The sequence below is a fragment of the Thamnophis sirtalis genome, unplaced genomic scaffold (genome assembly GCF_051295495.1).
Source record: "Thamnophis sirtalis isolate CommonGarterSnake01/CBP01778 unplaced genomic scaffold, rThaSir2_p1.2 scaffold_6, whole genome shotgun sequence".
NCBI classification, from domain to species: domain Eukaryota; kingdom Metazoa; phylum Chordata; class Lepidosauria; order Squamata; family Natricidae; genus Thamnophis; species Thamnophis sirtalis.
The window spans coordinates 40603049-40618839 of NW_028261386.1; the positions used below are offsets into that span (position 1 = coordinate 40603049).

General features: G+C 45.2%; 1 protein-coding gene across 2 annotated transcripts; it reads left to right on the forward strand.

The window, feature by feature from the left end:
- The first annotated feature begins 375 nt into the window (after positions 1–375).
- On the forward strand, positions 376–13668 carry SIX2 (SIX homeobox 2). 2 transcript variants are annotated; one of them, XM_087717698.1, is made up of 2 exons: positions 376–994; positions 11252–13668. In XM_087717698.1, the coding sequence occupies exons 1-2, from the start codon at positions 429–431 to the stop codon at positions 11556–11558; spliced, it is 873 nt and encodes a 290-aa protein (XP_087573824.1). In that variant the 5' UTR covers positions 376–428; the 3' UTR covers positions 11559–13668. The 2 variants fall into 2 exon arrangements, with proteins under 2 accessions (XP_087573824.1, XP_013908402.1); XM_014052927.2 differs by having other exon boundaries at positions 376–988.
- Positions 13669–15791: the final 2123 nt, after the last annotated feature.

The window sequence follows — 15791 nt, forward strand, 5'->3', positions numbered from 1 at the left end:
CTTCGCTCACACAATAGAGGCGCAAAGTTTGACGGTCGGAACTCGGGGACTTACAAACAAACACCGGAGCCCCAAGGTCGGGCGCGGGCGCTGCGCGGGAGCCTCCCTCGCGGGCGAAGCTTCTCCGGCTCCATGGGCGCCCCGGCCGGGACAGGGGCAGCGGCGCTGACCTAGCCCCAGGGCTTGCGCTCGGAAGTCAGCCGTTCGACCGCGCTGTGGTTGGCTGCTCCCTCGCGGAGCCCTCTCCTCATTGGAGCCCAGCGTCGCTGGCTCACGCGCGCCCCCCGACCGCCTCCCCCCCCTCGGCGTTTCCCCCCCAGGCGGTGCCTGCGGGGCGCTGGGTCCGGACGGGTGCCCCCTTTCGGCCAGGGTAGATGCGATAAGAGGGCCGGCGGCAACGGCAGGAGGGCCTACCCGGGCGCGCCACCATGTCCATGCTGCCCACTTTTGGCTTCACCCAGGAGCAAGTGGCTTGCGTGTGTGAGGTGCTCCAGCAAGGGGGGAACATCGAGAGGCTGGGCCGCTTCCTCTGGTCGCTGCCGGCTTGCGAGCACCTTCACAAGAACGAGAGCGTCCTGAAGGCCAAGGCCGTGGTGGCTTTCCACCGAGGCAACTTCCGCGAGCTCTACAAGATCCTGGAGAGCCACCAGTTCTCGGCGCACAACCACCCCAAGCTGCAGCAGCTCTGGCTCAAGGCGCACTACATCGAGGCCGAGAAGCTGCGGGGGCGACCCCTAGGGGCAGTCGGCAAGTACCGGGTCCGCCGCAAGTTCCCCTTGCCCCGCTCCATCTGGGATGGCGAGGAGACCAGCTATTGCTTCAAGGAGAAGAGCCGGAGCGTCCTGCGGGAATGGTACGCCCATAACCCTTATCCGTCCCCCAGGGAGAAGAGGGAACTGGCCGAGGCCACCGGGCTCACCACCACCCAAGTCAGCAACTGGTTCAAAAACCGGAGGCAGCGGGACCGGGCGGCGGAGGCCAAAGAAAGGTACGAGTAAGTAGAGCCGTCTTCCTCCCTTCCGCTTCTCTGCAGAAAAAGCTCCGCTTTGGGGACAGTCGGGAAGGCTTAGCTCGCTCCTGCCCGAAGTGCGCTGCACTGACCCAGGGGGTGAGCTCTCTTCCCTTCCGAGCTAACCCTCGGGGGCTTGGGGCTGAGGTTAAGAAAGGCACCCGCAGCCTGGGAAGGGTACAAAGGAAGGGAAACGCAGGGCTGCATTGAAACGTCTTTCTTTTCTTTCTTTTTTAAAAAAACTTTTGGAAAAGTTAGTCTGGGGAGGGGGGATGCCCAGGGGAATCGGTCACCACAGGGACCAGTTTGTTTTATTCGAGAGCAAAATCGGGCTGTGGCCAAAATAAATATCTCTGATTCGACTTGGATTTCAAGCCACGTCTTCGGAAAACTAGTTGAGTAGATAGAGAAGTTAAGTTTTCAATGAACGGGAGTGAAGTATTAGAAAGAACTTCCTTGAAGGGAAGCCAACTGGCATTGTTCCTTTTATCTGTATCTCTAATTTCCTAGCCTAACACCACAAAAGACAAGAACGTAAAAGACAAGAACTGTCTAAATTGCCAGTTAAGGCTGTCGTTGCCAGCTCAGAAGTAAAAACCATATGGATCAATGGATCAACCCTGTGCTAAGGATCTATAAAGATTGTAGCCTTTCAAATTTCATTGTAACAGGGGATTTAATAAGAAGAAAGCAATGCCCCGAAATCTATAACTGAAAAACAAATTGATCGCCATCAACCAAGATGTCACAAGCTCTGATTTTTATAAAAAAAACCTTATTAACCAATTGTCAATACAATAAGCCAAAATACGCATTTTTAATATCTTTGCATCTATATCTAAATAGTATTGAATGTCACTTCACTGTGGGTGTATGCATGGTGCTTTTAAAATGAGGCAAAAAGGCCTCCAGCTCTGGATGGAATAATGTATTCTTCATAAGAGGTGCTTGTGAGTGGGAGGGGGGGAGTGCCCTCCCCTGCCCTCATCGCTTATACATTTTAATCCAGAGTGATGATCAGAATTGAATAGTGTCTGGGGTTCACTCCTAAATCCCCAACTGATTTTTTTCAGTGGCAAACTCCCTTGAGTTTTTCTTAGATGTCAGTTTAATAGGCAGTGAAGTGTATATTTAAATAACTGGTCTCTGGACTTTGTTTTTATCTAATTCCACTCTTTAAAAGCACACCCGCTTGCACACATTTTCTTTAAAATAAATCCCAGGAGTTTCAGAACTGTTTAAAGTTTGACCATATAGCTGCTTATCTATCCGGATGGAATTTCCTTTCGTTTCATTAAGACTTGCTTCCGTGTCAATAAGAAGGTTGGTGGAGATTCTAGACATTAGATCAAGTGATAATGGGTCAAGAGTCCCCAAATTTCCATACTATCAACACAAACAAGTTCTATTTATTTCCAAGAAACAATCCAAGTATTCGGGCTCTATAGGAAAACAATGTATTTCTTCCCCCTTCCCATGCCTTTTTTTCTATTTCTTTTCCTTTTTGCTGAACTTGCCCTTCTAATGCCAAAGCAAGGACCTGGAATCTTCCCACTGACAGGAACCCTGCCTGGGCTAACTGATTTTAAGATTTAAAGACTGCAACCAGAATCACTGGTAGCTAGAGTCTAGACCCTGGGCCTTTTGGTTTACTTTCAGTGTATACCTAGATGGTCCCAGATCTAAATTATCTTCTGGGAGATGACTTTGTCCAAAAGCATTCCTTGACTCTTGGTTCCTTGACTCTTGGCTAGATTTGTTTTCTTCCCAAATCTGATGTCTGGGATTCTGAGATTCAGAAAGAAAGACACCCCAGGGCCCCCAAGACGTCATAAGGTGCCACGTCTCCAGAAGGCAGTAAGAAGAACCCCTCTCCATAAATATTGCAGAACGAGGAGAGTTTTATGCCGAAAAAAAATTGAAGGGTGGGGGGAAAAGTCACTTAGCGGCACAACTGGAACTGTTGTATTAGGCAAATCTGAATTATTCCAAAGATCCAAAGAAGAGTTCCAGACAAGGTGGCTTGATATTCTGCAGGTCTCCAAGCTTCTTCCATGTGTATCCACTCGTGCCCTGGGTGCCCTTATTGGAAAGTGTGGCCTGATGAGAAAGATTTCTCTGAGGTTCATTTTGGCCTATGTTTCAGAAACAGCTTATTTCATCTCGGGGGAGCAGCCTCTACTTCTTTGAATCTTGTAGTACTGTTTTCCAGGGATTGGCGTGAGCACTACTGTTTTGGAAAAGTGAATCTCTCTCTGTCCCTCTCTCCTCCTCTCCCCATTCTCTCTCCTCTCTTCATAGCTGAAAATGATATGATTTTTTAAAAAAAATTGATTTAGAAAACCAGGTGCAGGCAGAGAAAACTTTGCACAGTACAATCAGACTACATTAACTGCTCCGCAGCCAAAACTGTGCTTTATGTAAATAATAGGAGTTTTGAGAGTTGCCGTTTGTTTTCAGGAGGCCTAGTGCAATTAAGAAAGCCCTTCACACATTCAGAGAGGGCAAATGTCAGTTCTTGTACAATAACCTACCTGAAAAGAGATGAATTTGACACAAAGGTATCCAGGTCCCTGGCGACTTTCATTGTTGGCACCTCCTATCCAGTAACTAAAGGCAAAGCTACTTTTCTAATGAGCCAAATATTGGTGGAAAATCAAAAGCACAGTACCAGTTCCCACCAACATCTGGGGAAATCTACTTGATTAATTGGATCTAGTCTCTGTACTGCAGTCTCTGACCAAAAATCTAGGTAGAGGTTTTTCCCGAGAAAGTGGACTGCACTACTGTGTTGGACAGCTGGACAAATATGCAAAAGTAGATTACACGAGGGGGGCAACCACTCATCTAAATAAATAGCCCCACATTCCCAGAAAAGAGGCACGATTTTGGGAAGTGAGACTGATAGAATACGGTCCTAACTACGTAGAAACCACCATTTCACACCTGCACATTTTAGAAAGGATTGTAAAACTTCAGGTACAGTTGCTGAAACACAAGCAACTACCAAGGTCGACTTTCCCTACCGCTGATGGGCATTGCATCCACACATGGGTTAGAATGGCAAAGCTTTGCGAGCCTTTGCATGCTTCTCGGGAGGACTTTACTCTTGAAGAAAAACGCACAAGAATGCAGACCAAGCCCTTCACTGAGTGGCCAAATATGGCCACGTAATGATAGGGGAAGGAATCGCAGGTGGCTATCGAGATTCAGACAGGAAAGGTTTCTGTTTACAATCAAAGCCAACCTTTGCAGATTTCAACCCAATGTCTCTTCCTGCACGTATCCAGGCAGGACACCTTCCCGACCGATAAATAACTTGACTCGAACTTTCTTTCAGTCCGGGATTCCTATCCCCTGAGACCCAGGAGAGCAGAAGCTTCTTCAGGGCAACCATTTCCTAGCCACCTGGGTTACGTGGGTGCAGCCTTCCGTTGGGAAGCTTACGGAAAGCGACGGCTGTATAAACGTCACGGATTTCTCCCGGATTGTTAATAAACAGACGAAAGTAGAGATCTCGAAAACTGGAAATACGGGGAGTGGGGTGGGATGGGGTGGGGGGTGGAGGGGTGGGGAGAAATGGCATTGCTTTTAGTTCATGGATCTGGCAATCGATCCAGGGGACCCTGAGGTGTGTGCCATTGGGTTCCCTATCGCAAATCTGGAGCTTTGAAAGGACACCGAGCTGGGTAGCCTTTAGCGCGAGCATAAAGAGCCGCTTGATCCGAAAGCCAATTTTAAAGCACGAAGTTTGACTGGATCGGATCGAGGCATTAGGATCGAATTCACGCCAAGCATTTGAGCTGCTTATTTTTTGGGTGGAGGTGGAGGAGGAGGAGGAGAGCTGCCCGGGCTGACCTGGTCTTGGTGAGACATCATCTTTAACTCCTACGAGCACCAACCGGAAGGCAGTAGTGCGGGCGCACAGTTTGGCTACCGAAAAGGTAGAGCAAAATGTGTGCCTCTCCCCCCCCCCCAGTAGGAGTCAACTCATTGCCGAGTCCTCAAAGCAGGATGGTCCTTAACAAAATGATCTCTGTTTTTGAGAGGGACGCAGGCATCGACCCAAAGCCCAGCTGCCTTCCCTTGACCAGAGGTTCCTTTCAGAGAACGGTAGAGAAGTGTCCTTACTCAGAACTTACTTGCATAAGAGTCTTAGCCAATAGCTACGACTACATTAATTAAATGTAAATATATTTGCATCCTGGTTTATGCCCTAGTTCTTCTTCTTTTTAATTGGGGTTGCAGCCTTAGTGCCACTTTCTGTGTATCCTAACATGACTAATTAGACTCCAGTCATGTCAGGAGACCACAAAAAGTGGCACTGAGGCTGCAATACCAATTTAAATAAAGAACTAGGGCATAAACCAGGATGCAAATTTATTTACTTTTAATTAAAATGAAAAATAGTTGGTATGCTTCCTCTTTGGTCATGTGAGGAATTTTCCGTACGGTCTACAACTCCCTCCCCCCTCTCCACGCCTGGTTTCTGTTACATAAGTATTAACTTTGGTAACACAATCTTTGGAGGTCAGGAGTGGGGAGGAAGATATGCATCCGAGGCTTCCTGGGGTCTTGGATACAAAATAGGGGTACAGTATTAGAAGGCGCATTGAATGGGAATCCCCCGCCCCTTGTGTTTAATCGGAGGATTTGACTTTTCGACCCTTTTTGAAACTCTGCCTAAAACTCCGACGAATTGTACCCGGCCTTTCTGAGCTCATCAGAATGTTCTCCCTGGTGCATATGATCAACAAGAAAGTCTTTGGGGATAGTCTTATAATAAATACAGAACATAATAATACTTATTATTTATGTGTCGCCAAACATTCAGTCGCTTAAAAGCACGCTCTCTCCTAAAAGTGTTGGCATTTACTTTTGAGTAAAGATACCACAAGATCCACATCAAACGGTAAATTACAGCTTTTTTTCTTGATATAAGTGCAGGCAAATTTGTTTTTGCTGATGCGATGACTGTCACACACCGCTTAATACTGATTTCTGGCCACTGCGCTGACCTAAACTGCGCATCAAACTGGATCGGGCTCCTTTTCTTAGCCATCTTCTACTGTAAGTGATTTGGATTTGAATCCAATTAATTTGGTTAATATCAAATTAAGCCCCCTTCTTAATTTTTTTAAACGAGATTCTTCGGGTTTAAAGAGAAGTATAAAGTGTTACACTCAAATAAACATGATCTTGTTGTCCCACATGTCTTTAAAGAGAGGTGCAGTGGAATATTTTCGAACTCGGGAAGGCTCCTCTGTGTCCGAGGCAAGGACTTCATACGTTGGGAAAAACTTTTTACGGAGGCGTCATACCCAGGAATCGCCATCGGTCGCCTTTGAGATCAACAGCCATACAGATAGCCCTCCAAGGGGCTGAATTTTGCCATCTCCTTTTTTGTTGTTCAAAATCAGGCTCAGTCAGGTCAACTAAAGACATTGCCTTCAAAATCTGAAGTACATTTTTTTTTTCAAAGAAAGAAGCCTCTCCTCGAGGGAATGTATCAGCATCTCATGAACTGGAGCGGGAAGGCTATTCCGAGAAAAGGTGTTTTCTGTGGTCTTTTCTATCGGATTTTAAGTTTGGGCCAGTAGACTTTCTAGGGAGCTGCCCGTTATTGGCTGGAACTAATGATTTCCAGCTGAACCGAAAAGTTTCAGTAGCTGTGTGTTTATCCCTTCTTTCCTCCCGCTTTGTTTTGATTTTTTATCCCTCTCCGGTTCTAAAGACATCCTGCTCTACTTTTTTCAAAGGTTTGTGCCACCTGAAATATTAAGTATGTTATGGTGGTGGAAGATTTAAGTCATCAGAATTTGCTTGATAGAAGGCGTAGCAGACGTAGCGAAGCGAATATTTCATGCATTTCAGGAAACAAGTTCTCGCCTATCTAAAACTTGAGTCCTACAAAACGGGTCACAAACCATCTAGACTAGACCAAATTCAGACAAGGCTCTGAGCTCCCAACCCAGTGAATCCCACCTTAGCCGGACCCGGATGATCTGATGAGTTTTTGATTTAATGTGTGGGATGAACCCAGAGAATGGATTTGAGTCAGCGAACCGTGACTAACTTTACAAGGCAGCCACTTGGTCGAGGACAACTCTAGCTGCAGCCTGTTCACACTCGCGTTAAAGGGCGTTATTCGGTGACGGTCCTTTGAGCAAAGTGATCTAGAACTTGATTGTTTCTCGACAATATACATTCATACACAAACACACACACACACACACACACCTACACCTGTGAAAATCTACGAAAACAAATGTATATATGTATGTATGTATGTATGTATGCATGTATGCATGCATGCATGCATGCATGCATGCATGTATATTGACATAGCAAGCTTGGTCACCGCTGATGTTCGGATCCAAAAACTGGACCTCGCTGGTCCTCTTTTTAAGAATGGCGGAGTTAAATCGAAAAAGAAATCCCCCGGAGGCTTCATCTGGCGCGCCTCTCTGCAAACTTGAAGCCCTCCGGGGCAATCGCCAAAGAGGTGGCGACTTCCCTTCCAGGGGTGCATCAGGCCTAATTCACCTACCAACCGCCCTCCGTCCGGCTTTCCCTCCCTCGTTTCCTCCTGGCTTTGATTTTGCTCGCCTTGGTAAAAGAAAGAAGTTGCTTTATTTTGCCGCATACTCTCTCCTAGGTCAAACTGTTTACAAGACGTCCCCCAAAGAGGGCCCGAAGAACTGCAGGCGCAAGTTGTGTAAACCAGGGGTCTCCAACCTTGGCAACAGTTAGACTTGTGGACTTCAACTCCAGCAAAGCTGCCTGAGGAATTCTGGGAGTTGAAGTCCACAAGTCTTAAAGTTGCCAAGGTTGGAGACCCCTGGGGTAAATCCAATTTTGATTCTTTCCCGCCGCAAATTTTGCCCCATTCTTCCTTAAAACAAACAGCTAGATCGCAGCAAATCACATTTGTCACATTGCCATCCTCCACTAGCAACTTAAAGCCGAAGGCTGTTGGCGTCTTGGGATTGCATCAAATATAAACATATCCAGGAAAAGGAAGCTGGGCATTTATTTATTTTTTTGCACTTCAGGCCTTTCCTAAGTGCGTGCAAAAGCTACTTCTTTAGACCCGTATCGAGAATCGGCGTCCGCCCCGCTTTTCAGAGGCCGCCGCAAATTTGGAAGAACTGAAAACGAGCAAAGGAACGAATTACGGAAGTCGGCGGAAGCCCATTTCCAGCGCGGCTTCAGGACCGGGCATTCATTGTTGGAAATGAGCATGCGCAAAGGATGCCATGCCGGAAATCAGCGTGGAAAGAACACTTTCAATATAAGTGGCGTTAGGGAGTGGTGCAGATCTTAGATAACCGCGAAAGCTGGTGAGGATCAGTGTGGGTCTGCAAGAGGAGTGAGCTGTATGATACAAAGCGTTATGATTTATCCCTGCAATGGCCTACTCCATATATTTGAATAAGGCAAATTAACCCCGCGGCATCTTAATTACCTAATGTTTTCCAGCAGCGTTAGAGCCTTGCGCCTAGAATTTAGGCTCTGGGAGATTAATGTCTTATATAAATGCCCCTGGGTCTGGGAGTGACTGCCAACCTAATGAAATATTCACTACTCTGCTCTAAGTTGGGTGTGAATCGCTTGGTGATTATCATTAGTACAGTTTGTTGTTTGTTTTGCATTCTCAATCCCTTTGGTACAGTTGTGAATATGATTTACGACTCCCAGAGTAAATATTCTGTGGTACAGGTAGTCCATTGCTAAGTGAGACATTTGCAAAGTGAGTTTTGCTCCGTTTTATAACCGATCTTGCCACAGTTGTTAAGTGAATCACTGCAGTTAAGTTAACATGGTTATCAGGTAAATCAGTTTCCCAATTGACTTTGCTTGTCAGAAGGTTACAGAAGGTGATCACATGATCCCGGATAACCATCATAAAAATGAGTCAATTGCCAAGTACCTGAGTTTTGATCATGTGACCATGGGGATGCTGCAATGGTTGTAAGCATGAAAGAAGGACATACGTCACTTTCCCCCCCAGTGCTGTTGTAACTTTGAATGGTCACTAAATGAACTGCTGTAAGTTGAGGACTACCTGTACTTATTTTCAGGTAGCTGTCCACAGGATCTCAGGCCCATCTTGGCCTAGTTCTGTGTCTTCACTTTTACTGTGGGACGTTAGAATTAAGGCTCATGAACTTGTCTGTGGTCAGCCCGTATGAAGACAATCTTCCATCTCAAAAGTAAGTGCCTTTTGCTGGGCCAAGCGATGCTTACATATCTCCCTGCTGCATTTAATTTCCTGTTTACCTCCTGTGATGTCCCCAGTGGTGTATTAACCATTAACTAGACTAAGCACCTGCTTAGGGCACCAGGCCCAAAAGGGACACCACAAAGTTGAGAAGAAGAAAAAAACCAATGAAGATTTGTACAGTATGTACAAAGGAAGGGGGCGCCAAGATTTGTTAGTGCTTAGGGCACCAGTGAGCCTTACGCTGCCACTGGATGTCCCTTCCTCTCCAATGATTGGTGATGGCCCACCACAGACATTTTGTTGTGGGCCACTGGACTGCCTGCTCACTTCTGAATGAACTTCTCCACATGAACCAGTGAAAAACAATAGCTTTATTAACAAACACACTGGCAGATTGGTGAAAGAACAGCCTTTTTTCTTTTTGTCAGGTTCACTGATGGCAAGCCTTTTTAAAAAAAAAACCAAACCAGGTAAATGGATAACAGTTCTGCCAGTTTTCCCTTGTAGCCCAAGTAATAAGGAGTATTTTATTTCCCCCCCTTACCCATGGGTATACATGCTGGATTGAGTGTGAGGGAGAGGGGCTCAAAGTCTATGGGTGGAAGCCATATGTCCTCAGAGACACTTGCTTGGCAGATATGGGGGAAGGGAGCAGGGGGATCCACAAACCAGGGTCCATGGTAGTCATCATCCAGATAAAGCACTTGACTGGCATGGCTGCCAAAGGTGAAGAACAAGATTTAAATCTAGACAGCAATATCTAAAGCTAGCTAATTTCCCAAGAGTTTCATCATGAGAGGGAAGCAGCTTGTGGGTGCCATGCCAAACAGACCTTGAGCTCAAAGAAATGCAGAGCCTAGACATATGCCTATTAAAATAAAAATGTTATTAATCTTTTTAGGAGATTGTTTATTATTTAGGTTTGGTGGGCTAGTTTCATAATTCTTTAAAAATAGTGACACCTAACTAAGAGTGACTGGGTTCACACATACTGAGGCATACTGAGGTTTGTTTGGTTTTGGCTTAGTATGTTGAGTGAAATGAACCATGGTTTAGAAGTGTATGTGAACTTTTATATGGCATGTTCAATAAAGAAAAATTAGAATGATGGTATAAAGTGAAATATAATTCTGCCGCCAGTCTAGTTCATACCTAGCACCAATAATGTAATTTGTTCTGGCTGTGTGAATCTAACATTTGTGATGTTAAAATGTAGTTTATATGTTTTAGTTATTGTGTGAACTAAGCAAATGTAGTTTATTCAATAAACTATGGTTAATACAAACAAAGATTTGGCACAGCATATAAACCCAGCTATGGCATAGTTTAGCTCTTCCAGTCCTCCACTATAATTCCCATCATTCACAGCTGATACAAATTCTACAATTTCCCTCATGCTGTTGTTTCTGGCTAGGGTCATTTGAATGCTTAGGTCAAATCTCAAAGTTGTTTATGGGAAATGTAACCTACTTCCTTTCCTATTTATCCTACACCCCATATTGTTTCCTATTGACTTAATTTGGGAAAAAGCATTTAAAGATATATGGCCCCACAAAAAGATGTCAGTGATTTGTACCTGAAACATTATATTCTCCATAGTTGCTTCAAGAGACAACTATGACAACTGGAGCTCCTATCTTTTTTGGTTGGGAGGGTGTGTGTCATTTTTTTAAAAAACAACCAACTTACAAACAAATGTTGTACAAAATGAAGTTATTCTTGTCCATAAATTATTTGAAAGGTTTTTTTTTAAGTAGTCTATTACAGTGCTATTTGCAGGTGGGGTGGGAGAAAAGAAACCATATCTGGTTTCAGGATGATCTGTGTATTATATTCTGTGCCCCTAATATCCTGTCCATGGGCAAATGGTGTCTCCCCCCCCCCCACAACATAGTATTTCAGCAGCTTTTACTTTTATTAAGGATGGGCATGAGAGAGGGTTGTGGTGTTGTATCCTTTTGCAATCTGATGTTTCTCTCTCCCTTGTTTTTTCTCCCATCCCCCCCCCCTTTTAGGGAAAACAATGAAAATTCCAGTTCCAATGGCCACAATCAACTTTCTTCCTCTCTCAATGGCAATAAGACAGTTTTGGGCAGTTCCGAAGATGAGAAAACTCCTTCTGGCACCCCGGACCATCATTCCTCCTCCAGCCCTGCCTTACTTCTCAATTCAAACCCAGGCTTACAGCCTCTCCACAGCTTGGGCCATCCTCAGGGTCCTAGTGCCATTCCAGTTCCCAGCGCGGACCCTCTGCATCATCACAGTTTGCAAGACTCCATCCTCAACTCCATGTCATCAAATCTGGTCGATCTCGGCTCTTAAAAATATTTGCTAAACTTACCATGCTCTCTGAACTCAGGCTCTCTCCATCTGGGTTGTCCTCTTCTTATTTTCCCCCCTTCCCCCCCCTACTTAATTCCTCTGCTCCACAAACCAAGGATCTGAAACCTTGGAAGGATCTATAAAATGGATCCTTTGTTTCACTTTGGATCAATTGCCGAGCAGCTGACTGTTACCTTATCTGGAGCATACTGTAAATTCAGAAACGTTGTAAGCTGCCCAGTGACTTAAATCTTAAGAGGATGTGGTGAAACTCAAAAGTGGAGGACAAACATTACTTAGGATGGAGGAAGTGAAGGAGGGATGGGGTGGAAGTTGGTGTAAGAGCTGTTCCTTTGACAGAATGAAGGCCAGGAGTCTCAGCCCACACAATCTCTTGTACGAGGGATCCGGCCCACAGTTGGATTTCAACTTCTTAACATGCCTCTGTAAATGTGCCTCAACCTGATCTGCAGGGATCAATTCACGAAGCTATTGAGAACTGAAGGGCTGAAGCCAAAGCTCCATCAATTGCAGCAGGATATTGGGAAGCAATACTTCTTCCCTATGGTTGCTCCCACCACCAACCGGCACTCCATGGTATACTGCTTCTAAATCTGGGAGGCTTTAGTAACTGGGCAGCACTGATAGTTTTATCTGCCATGAATTTGTTAAACCTTAAATCCATTTTTATTTTTTCTTGCTTGTGGCAGTAATCACTTGTCCATGTAATCGCAGAAATGTTAATGAAAGACTCCTGTCCAAGGCAGACGCTTCTTCCCAGTCAGGCTGAGAGCAGGCTGCTGGGATTTCTAACTCAGTGACATCTGGAGGGGGCCACGGAGAGGCCACACTACTTTCGTCAGATGCAGATGCTACTTCACAAATTGATGGTTCCACCAGGGTTACAGTGTACTGCAGTTGGAAGTAAGAAGCCATTGGGACTCTTGCAAAGAATGGGATTGTTTGCTTATTTCCGGGATCAGAGTAATAGGGCAACATTTTGTTTTCATCCCAGAGCCAATCTGTTTCCTTTTTGGAGAATTCATCTAGCTTATGGACAGTTTATGAAATGCCTTTTCTTGTAGGGCAGAATCAAAGGGCCTGATAGAGAAAAGTAAGAGTATAACATGGTGCAGTGGTTAGAGTAGAGGACTAGGACAGGGTGAGTCAGGTTCAGATCCTTACCCAGGCATGAAGCGCACTGGATAACTTTGGGCCAGTCACACACTCTTAGCCAGCCTTCCTCGCAAGGTTGTTGTGAGGATAACGTGGGAGTATCCTATATGCTCCTTTTGAGGGTTTCGGGGACAAATGAGATATAAATGATATAAACAGAGAAGCCACACCTCTTAACTTATTTGAAGAGAAAAAAACATTTATGATCATTGTACTATATGCCAATGCTAGCTATTCAAACGCTGTAATTAGCCACCAGTTTATAAAAAGCTGCTGGCTTCTAAGCATGACCTTCTCCAGATAATACGACCCTCCCTTGTAAGCTGATGCTATGCAAAGCACATGAACCCTGATTGAAGGGAAGAGGGAAATGGGCTTCTTTTGCCTTGTATATTTCCCTACCCCCACCCACCCCAAACATTTAGGTGGGGAGGACAAGGCAACATCCACAAATCACTCAAGCCAGATATCTTGCCTCTATCTGATCCAGTAGCTACACAAAGGTGAAACTTGGGTCAGCTACTTGACACTTACAAACATCTTCTGCCTCAGTTCTTTCATCTGCAACATGGGAACAAGGGCGATTTCTCCCAGAAGTTCCTGGTGAGGCACTGGACAGCATTTTGCACATTTAACTTTGAGAGAGCCTCCATCGCTTATTATTTTTAATGCTCCTATTAATAGTGTTTCCCCTTGAAGCCTATGGGGCCAACCTACGTCAAGGTGCTTGATCATCCAGTCTTAGGCCAGCCCTGGATTTCTAGCCCAGGCAGACCCCAGGACAGCCCTTCAAACCAAGCAAGGCAAACAGCAAGCCGAGCCTGATGACCGTCTCTCTCCGGGCTCTCCGCCGCCCTCAACCCCCAAATGCAAGGACGGTTCCTTAGACAGTCAGGCTCCCTCCAATTTTGTGTATTGTTTCTATCCTGTGAAAAACGCCTTTGGAAAGAGATTTCTGCTTCTATTTTGTAATAAAAGCGAGATATCCAGCATAGTGATGCCAGAAGTGGGGAGGGCTTTCGTTTTGCTCTGGGTTCAGATGTTCTCAGTGCTTTTAAAACAAGTCAATAGCAGAGAGCCAATCGTGTCGGGTACCACAGCCGGGCAGGGCTCTGGGGAAAGATGGTCGCAAGAAGGGGCGAAACACAACGGCCAGAGCTGTGCTCGGGGTGTGGCAAAACCGTCCGCGTTTCCGCCCCTCAAAAAACAACAACTTCGATCAGGCTGTCGCCTCTACCACCGTCCGACTTTTTGACCATCCGCTGCCTGCTCCCCTGACAGCGGGAGCAACCTTCAGTGGCAGGGCCATCTTTCCCAGAATTGTTCAAGGAAAATGAAAGTGTTTCCCGAGGAAATGGACCCGCATCGTTTAGGAAACGGAAGTTTCCCCAAATGGGACGGGAAGAGGGCTTGGCTCTTTTTCCCTCAGGTCACCTCAGGTCGCTGCGTAGCCATTTTGTTCTAGGGCGGTTCACAAATTGAAACACTCCGCAACCCACTGGTTACCAGATCTGCTTCCTTCCAAATTTCAAAGCAGAGGCTTTGGTTATTTCCTTCGTCTAGCCTCTCTTCCGTACTTTTTTTTTTTTTTGCAAATCCCAGTTTTAATGTTTAGGGTCCTAGTCCTCTGAGCGGGAGGGGAGGTGAACTTTCGCTCTTCTCCCCCCCCCCCTTCCAATTTGCTAACATTTCTCTTGAAATTCCTGAAATACAAAAAATGAGGGTGACAGCATGGAAAAGAGAAAATGGGACTGACTGAAGGTGTAAATTCCAATGGGGGGGGGGGTCAATGAGAAATATTTGAAGGAAAAAGTGGTCCAGGACTGAAAGGAGGTGGGGAGAAAAGAAAAGGGAAGGGTATCAGGGTCCAGAGAACTGGCCAATTTAGGTAGTGAAAAGTTCTAGTGGTTGCTCCTGCTAAGCTGGATACTAGAGTCCAGAAACCAGCTCAACCAAATGAGAGTTAAATAATTAATAGCTTCTTCAAGATCCAGTGATTTAATGGAACCATCTATGATGGGGTTTTTTTTTTTTGACAACAATACAATAGTAATTCATAGCTTCTTCCAGGACATTTTCTCCATTTTAGTCCCCATCTCTGCCAACTCCCCCACCCACAGATTACAGCCCAAAATTTCCTGGTGATTTCTATCCAAGTAGCAAGCCAGTTTGGTGTAGTAGTTAAGGTGGTGGCCTAAAAACCAGGAGGTTGTGGGTTCTATTCCCATTTTAGGCATGAAAAACCAGCTGGGTGACTTTAGTCCAGTTACTTTCTCTTAGCCCAATCCACCTCACAGGATTGTTGTTGCGGGGAAAACAGGAGAGAAAGGAGTATTAGGCATGTTTGCTGCTTTGAGTTACTTCTAAAGTAATGAAGGCAGGATAAAAATCTAATAAATAATAAATACTAATCAAAAATGACCTTGCTCAGCTTTTCCATACCAGAAAAAATATGCCAAAATTATTAGTGCAAGCCATATTGCAATCCTGGAGAGGACCCGGATTGTTGGGGGCAATATGCTGACTCTGTGAACCGCTTAGAGGGGGCTGAAAGCCCTATGAAGCAGTATATAAGTCTAACTGCTATTGCTATTTACATAGATTCCATTCAGTTCAGTAGGGTTGATCACCACCAATGAACGTATGAAATTTCCATTTGATCAGTTGCACATTTATTGAACAAAATAAATGGTGCTTTTGTCATACATAGAACATAGAGACCTGACCTCTCTCTGCTATCAGTCAAAATGTTTTCAATCATGAATGAAATTTGCCCATGGATTACACATGAACACTTGAGTTGCCAAGGAAACTGGCAGGGCTCACCCATTGGTGATCATAACGGTAAGACTGAAGGACAATTTTTAATTTTTGATTATGGTTTTGCTTTAGCACAGTTCCACAAACATTCCCTGAACTAGGATTGCTCCTGATCTTGCCAAAACAAGTTGGGCCTGTTCTGAAAAATAGTGTGGAACGAGGCCAAATATGATTTCCTTCCATTTCCCATTATATTACATTGAAAGTAAATGTGCTCCCCCATCTGGGATTTTATTG

Excerpts from the sequence above, each read along its gene's own strand:
- SIX2 (XM_087717698.1), top strand. The coding sequence starts at position 429 with ATGTCCATGCTGCCCACTTTTGGCTTCACCCAGGAGCAAGTGGCTTGC. Across the intron at positions 995-11,251 it reads GAGGCCAAAGAAAGGTACGA|GGAAAACAATGAAAATTCCA; the intron begins GTAAGTAGAGCC and ends CCCCCCTTTTAG.